The sequence below is a fragment of the Vespula pensylvanica genome, chromosome 9, assembly GCF_014466175.1.
Source record: "Vespula pensylvanica isolate Volc-1 chromosome 9, ASM1446617v1, whole genome shotgun sequence".
Classification (NCBI taxonomy): Eukaryota; Metazoa; Arthropoda; class Insecta; order Hymenoptera; family Vespidae; genus Vespula; species Vespula pensylvanica.
In genome coordinates, this window is record NC_057693.1 from 1,518,044 (window position 1) to 1,524,930 (window position 6,887).

Consider the following 6,887-nt stretch of genomic DNA (forward strand, 5'->3'; position numbering starts at 1 on the left):
TCTCTCTCTCTCTCTCTCTCTCTCTCTCTCTCTCTCTCTCTCTCTCTCCCTCGAAAGTGCGTAACGATTTTCGATAGCGCAGGAGTAATAGCGAGGTAGGAATGAGGCCGGGTTCACTGCACAAACGTCGTCGGTACTTCACGAGCGAAGTTGACGTTTGTCGCAAATAAAGATCGAATCGTTTCATCAAGGAACTATGTTTTGATTCGCAAACATTTCCTCCCTCTTTCTCTCCCTCTCTTTCTCCCGCTCTTTCTCTTCCTCTATCTCTATCTCTATCTCTATCTCTATCTCTATCTATCTTTCTCTATTTCTCTCTTTCCTTCATCTATCCCAGTCGAATGGCCAACGTCCAAAGGAAAGATATAGCAACGTCTATAAACGGTAACACGATAAACCGATAAAACGGCAAAAGTCAAGGATTTCTAGTTGCCTTTTCTAATCTCTCGATATCATTTGTCTACTTTTATATATATATATATATATATATATATATATATATATATTTCTTTTTTTTATCGACGAAGGAAGATTGACGAGTATGATAAAATAAAAAAACCATCCCCTAACTTTACGTTCTTCTTTCCTTTACTACTTCCTTTTTCTTTTTCTTTCTTTTATTTTATTTTTTTCTTTTATTCTATTTTTATCATTGCACAAGACAGACATTCAAACTCGTTTGTGTTTTCTCGTTTTCTCTCTCTCTCTCTCTCTCTCTCTCTCTCTCTCTCTCTCTCTCTCTCTCTCCCTGTCTCTCTCTTTCTCTCTTTTTCTTTCTCACGCGCGCTTGCTCCCTCGCTCGTTCGCACTGGACGAACAATAGATTTTCTGGTATTGGCGCACTTTGGATATCCGCGTAACCGGAGCACCGAGCTACGAATGACTTCACAAGAGCGTACTCCGAACGATTCTCTGCTTTTTCACGTTTTCATAGAAAAAAATAAAAAGAAAAACGTCCGTTTCGACGGACGTTTCGACCAAGTAGTAGATGGAAAAAAGAGAGAGAGAGAGAGAGAGCGAGGAAGGGGAGAAATAGGGATGATAGTTTTCGCTTCAAAAAAGTTCTAACTGATAACTGATATACTTGAAATCGAGGCGTCTCCATTCCACTGGGAAATTCTATTGATGACGGTTTGATTTTCTTTTTTTTCCTTTTTACTTTTCCTATTCTCTTTTCTCTCTTTTTTTTTTTTAACGAAGACAATTAACCAACTCGAGCATTCCAGACGAACACGTTTCATTCCATTTTTTGAAAGTTAATCCTGTACAATACCATGTAACGCTTTAAAGTCACAAGCTCACATACAGTGTGTATGCGTTAGTATTTACTTTTCATGTTTTAATTCCTTACTAAATTAAAGTTAACTAAAAAGGTTCTTTAACAATAGATCTAATTCTGTTGGTTTATATACGGATAAGTAGTAAGTTGGATAAGTATGCATATGTTTTGATGTACTAATATATACATACATATATACAAATTTCCTATACAAATTTCGTATTATATAATTTTTATTTAAACGCGAATGAATTTGAAAATTGGATTATAAAAGGTTAAATTTGAAATTAAATCGAGATATCATTAGACTGCATTAATTTTTCTCTCATCTCGTAAAATGTAATTTTCTTCTTTCCATCTCCCTCACTCTCCTTCTCCCTCTTTTTCTCTTTCTCTCTCCTTCTCCCTCTTTTTCTCTTTTTCTCTCCCTCTCTCTCCCTCTTTCTTTCACCTTTCGGTCGTTTACTAGTAAAACTACGATGATAAGGACAACGAGCTCGGTCCAAGCTCAGACTGAAATTACGCTAATCGCAGGAAGATCTTGCCGGGCTCGTTTAGACCGTTCCAGTTTTACAAGATCTATACATTGATCTTGGGATTTGCGGAGGCTGCGCGTTAGAAAAGGGCTTGGAAAGTTTGAATGGAATTAGAGAGAAATATATATATATATAGAGAGAGAGAGAGAGAAAGGTAGATAGATGAAACTCGAACACGAGTCCTGACATTTCCAGTTTCTCTACTAGCAAAAGATAATTGAAACTGGGAAGCTCTCGTTTCCGCAAACTCCGTAGTAACATTGAAGCTTACGAGCAATTAGTACCATAATTTCGTATATTTCCACTGACTCGTCGTTCTCCTTCTCTTGATATTAAATCGACGGCTACCGGTCCCTTTACCCGTCGCAAGTCACTGAATATATTAGACTTTAGGGTCATCGCCGAGTTTTCCTGTTCCTTTCTTTTTTTTTTATTTTTTTTTTTTTTTTGTATTTTTTTTTTTCTCTTTATTCTGTTTTTCTCTCTCCTCTCTCTTTTCTTTTTTTATTCTTTTTTCTTTTTACTTTCCTTTTATTTTTAACGCGATCGCATAATATAGACGTGTAATATTAACGGGACATTTAAAAATATCCTCGTAGATTGTAATTCGACGGCGACGTGCGTTACGAAAAGTGGCACGTTTCGTTTCTCTTACGAAATATTTGTCCAGTCGCAATTCAATTTATCACGGAAAGAAGCACGATATTTCAATATTGTTATCGAGAAGTAACGTGTTCGACATTAAATCACGATGATAACAAGTACGATTCATAATTTTCCTCTAGGAACAATAATAGTATATTTTGGAAATTATTGCGATAAGTAAGTAGCACGTTTCATTTGTCTATATTATTACGTTCGGTTTTCATTATGTTCAGTTATGAAGGTTAAAACAAATTCAACAGTGAGACGTGCTACTATTCTCGAATAAAATCAAAACGTGCTTCTTTTCCTGACGTATTACTGAAACGTGCTAATTATCGTACCCAAAAAGCACAACATTCTATTCTTCGTCGCCATAAATGAAAATATGCTACTTTCTGAAAGCGTCATAAATGAAAACTTACTGCTTTTCGTGGTCACAAATTCCACGGTGTTAATCATCGTAAGACACATAAATATTATTAAACATATGCTACGTTGAATTATTTTATCTTCATATTTGTCATACAACGAAATGAATTCTCTTCTTTATATTATTTTGCATATTTTGAGATAATTCATTCAGAAACAGAAATAACACGGTTATTAGCTAGATTCCAATCGGAAGAAGTTCTTCAAGCCGTAGCACTCACCGATCGTATCGTCATTGCTTTTATGGTACACGTTGATATAATTAATGCAGACCATTATGGAATAAATTGCAGACTGCAGGCTAATATGTCAAGTTCGTATCGACATTTTTTCAACTTATTATAAATCTTTAAAATTTTCTCTTAGAACGAAATTTTTTTCTCTAATATTCATATTATTTCTAAACGTTATATAAAAATTAATATGAATTTGTAATTCTAAAAATTTCAAAAATATCTAAACTCATTGTCAAATGTCATACGTGCATAGACATGGCAATTTGATAGGTAGCTTTAATGTAACTTAATTAAATTCGATCGAGCTACATACCTATAGGTATGTCGCATAAGCGACAAGCTTGTGAGTGTATATGCATTTGCTCCAGCAACAGCTTCGGAAATCAATAAACGATGTATGCAGATATGTGCGATGCATCGACGTTATCGTTAATAACTATGGTGGTTTCTTTTCTGTTCGTTTTTTCTTACCTTTTTATGTTAATAAAAGAAAGTATAAAAAGAAGAATATTTTCCAATTTTTCTTTCCTTTCTTTTCGTTAAGATTATTAAATATCGCGATTATAATGATTCGTTAATAAGAACAATTTACCAGCCCCTGTACGTAGACTACATGAATATATTACCTATTAACGGGTTGCTTGAAAAATTTTTTACTTCATAGGTAACAATCGAAACTGTAATTATCGACCAAATACAAATTGCTATTATCTTCAAATACGATATATAAATTCTCGATTAAATTATTTTCACTAAGTAAATTCTATTTCAGAAATAATTAATTTCAGAAATAATCGTCTTTTCAATATTTCGCTACATCGAATGTCTAATAAAAAAAAAACGATGTATTATATAACAAATAATATTAATCGTTAATCGTTTCTGTTGTCGTTTTGTCGAGATTTTACGTTGTAGCACTACAAATCGTCACCTATTGATTGTTAATTTGTACATGTCTCGTTACATCGGGGAAAGAGGAAAGTACTTACGTGAGTAGGAGGGAAGGACACGTATCTAATCGACCTAATCAATCAATCACATTCCTTGAGGTTAGCTTGGACGGCGATCGAATCTGTCGATAATACAGAATTAATTTCCTTCTTATCTTCGATTAAGTGAAATTCTATATATCCATTCTGGTATACCCAAATATTTTAATATTCAAAATAAATTACAGGCAACCGTCGTATAAAACGCGATTTCAATAAAATATTATATTTTTTAAAATGCCAACATCGCTAAAATCACCGTATTCCATTCAGTGAAATTCTATTTTTCTCAAAACATTTACGCGTCATGTGCAATATGTTTCTTATATTTATAATCTTATATGTACATATATATGTGTTTTATATATTAACTTATATAAATTACTTGAATTAGATAAAAATATATTCCTATTAGTCACGTCAGTTTATATAATTTAAAAAGAAAACCTAAAACAATTTTTAAGAAGAATATGGAACTAAGTCCCTTTCTATTAAATTTTCTATTAAATATTGTTTTTTCTATTAAATTTGAGTCTCTCATAAAACGATTTATGTAACGCGGTATTTCAATGGAATGAAATACCCGTGTTATACAAGGGTAGCCTGTATTTTCATTTAAACGAGCATATAATACACGGACCACACACACGCACATATATGTATAGATAACCTACAATATACACACACGCACGCGCACACACACACACACACACAAAGGAAAAATTTAATAATAAAATAATAAATTGTCAAAACGAAGGAATTATTCGACAAAAATGTATGCATGTATATATTTATATACGTACCACATTGTTTATTTGTACTTTTAGGTTATTCGAAGAGAACGCAGAACTCTTGAATCTTTTCACCAAGTTTCGGGATTTGAAAACGAAGGAACAACAGTCGTCGAGCATGGAATTGGCCGAACATGCTAGAACGGTCATGATGACTCTCGACGAAGGAATTAAGAGTTTAGACGACATGGATACCTTCCTGGCGTACTTGCATCAGGCTGGTGCATCGCACACTAAAATACCGGGCTTCGATCGACAGTATTTTTGGGTATGCCTCAAATATGTTCGTACGTTATGGTTTTTTATTTCTTTTGTTTATTTAATCTCATACTTATCTCACACTCATCGTATCTTTTGTATAAAAAGAAAAAATCTTACGATACGTTTCAAAATAGTTTTTATATATGCATCAATATTATTTCTTAACTTACAGTAATCTACTTTACCTACAATCGTTAATAGTAAATTAATCTATATAACCTTTTCACCACTCTCATGATAAATTATCTCTCCACAATAATTTTTTACATTATTATACTTATATTTTTATATTACATTATATTATATTATATCACAGATACATTCTTTTCCACCTTGTAAATTAATTTTACTTACTATCTTTCTTTCTATCTCTTTATTATTCCTTTCCGAGATCTTAAGAGATATAAGGGAAAAAAAAAAAACGAAAGATCTGCTTTCAGAAAATCGAGAAGCCTTTCCTAGACGCAGTGGAGCGAACGTTGGAAGATCGTTATTCGGAAAACGTTGAGAGCATCTACAAGCTGACGATCAAGTTCATCATCGAGACACTTATCGATGGCTTTGACAAAGCGCAAAGCGAGAAGGCCAAGTCCTAGTCGTACTCGTCTGATGAGAATCAACACCCTTAACGCGCCCTCTCTTTCTCTCGCGCATATGACGTACTACATACGTTTCAAATAGACACAAACATAAACACATACAGAGAGGGGGAAAGAAAGAAAGAGAGAGAGAGAGATCACACAAAGCATTACACACGTACACTACATATGTATACAAACACATCGAGAAAAGTTCGCGGAGTTACTCGTATTACGTATTTCGCGATCGATCGTCGAATTACGACGAAGTCCCGAATATACCATCTGTATTTTTGTGTTGTATATTCTTTCTTCTTTTTTCTTTCTTATTATTTTCAAAAGAAGAGAAAAAGATTAGAACAAAACGGGACGACAAAGAAGAAAAACGGAAGAATCGACACGTGCCTGCGACTTTCGCGGCCATCTTGCTTTCTTTCCATGACAAACGACAAACGTCATCGGTCGGAGCTCGCATCGTCGACCTTTGTCGACTTTCTTTTTTTTTTTTTCTTTCCTTTTTCGTAGAAATTCTGGATAAACGACGAGAGAGATCGTTTAGAGATTAAAAAAGAAGAAAATATTGCAAGAAGAAAAAATGAAAAATAAAAAGACAAAGAGAAAAAAAAGAAGAGGAAAGAAAATGATGACCGACACGTAGACGAGAAATAATATCGGCAAAGGTCGCGTCGTCGGTCGATAAAGAGGATTTGCAGGAGCGTCTGTCCTTTTTTAATTACGCTCGCTCGTGATGCATGCACGGATGAGTGCATGCATACATGTGTGTATGTATGTATGTACGTATGTACGTATGTATGTATGTATGTATGTATGTATGGACGTATGTATGTATGTATGTATGTATCTACGTATGGATGGATGGATGTACTACGCATGCTTTTAGATGTTGATCTATGTATGATGTATGTATGTACGTGTGATGTATGATGTGTGTATGATATACGTATGTGTGTGATGTATGGTTATGTGAAATATGATGTACCTCGTATATGTGAATATACGTGTAATACGTACACGCTATTCACTTTTATACACCGTTCGTCTCGAGAAGATTCGTCGTCCATGCTCTCTCCGAGAAAATAAAAGAAAAGGAAAGGAAAAAAAGGAAAAGAAAATACAAAAAAT

At 34.0% G+C, this 6,887-nt stretch overlaps 1 protein-coding gene across 1 annotated transcript in view; it reads left to right on the forward strand.

Moving 5' to 3' along the window:
- Positions 1–6,573, forward strand: part of LOC122631655 (neuroglobin-like) — an 11,034-nt gene extending 4,461 nt beyond the window's left edge. The window contains exons 2-3 of the mRNA XM_043817611.1: positions 4,942–5,173; positions 5,607–6,573. Coding sequence (XP_043673546.1) covers positions 4,942–5,173; positions 5,607–5,762 — 388 coding nt within the window. The 3' untranslated portion in view covers positions 5,763–6,573. The remainder of the gene's footprint in view (positions 1–4,941; positions 5,174–5,606) is intronic.
- The last annotated feature ends 314 nt before the right edge of the window (positions 6,574–6,887 follow it).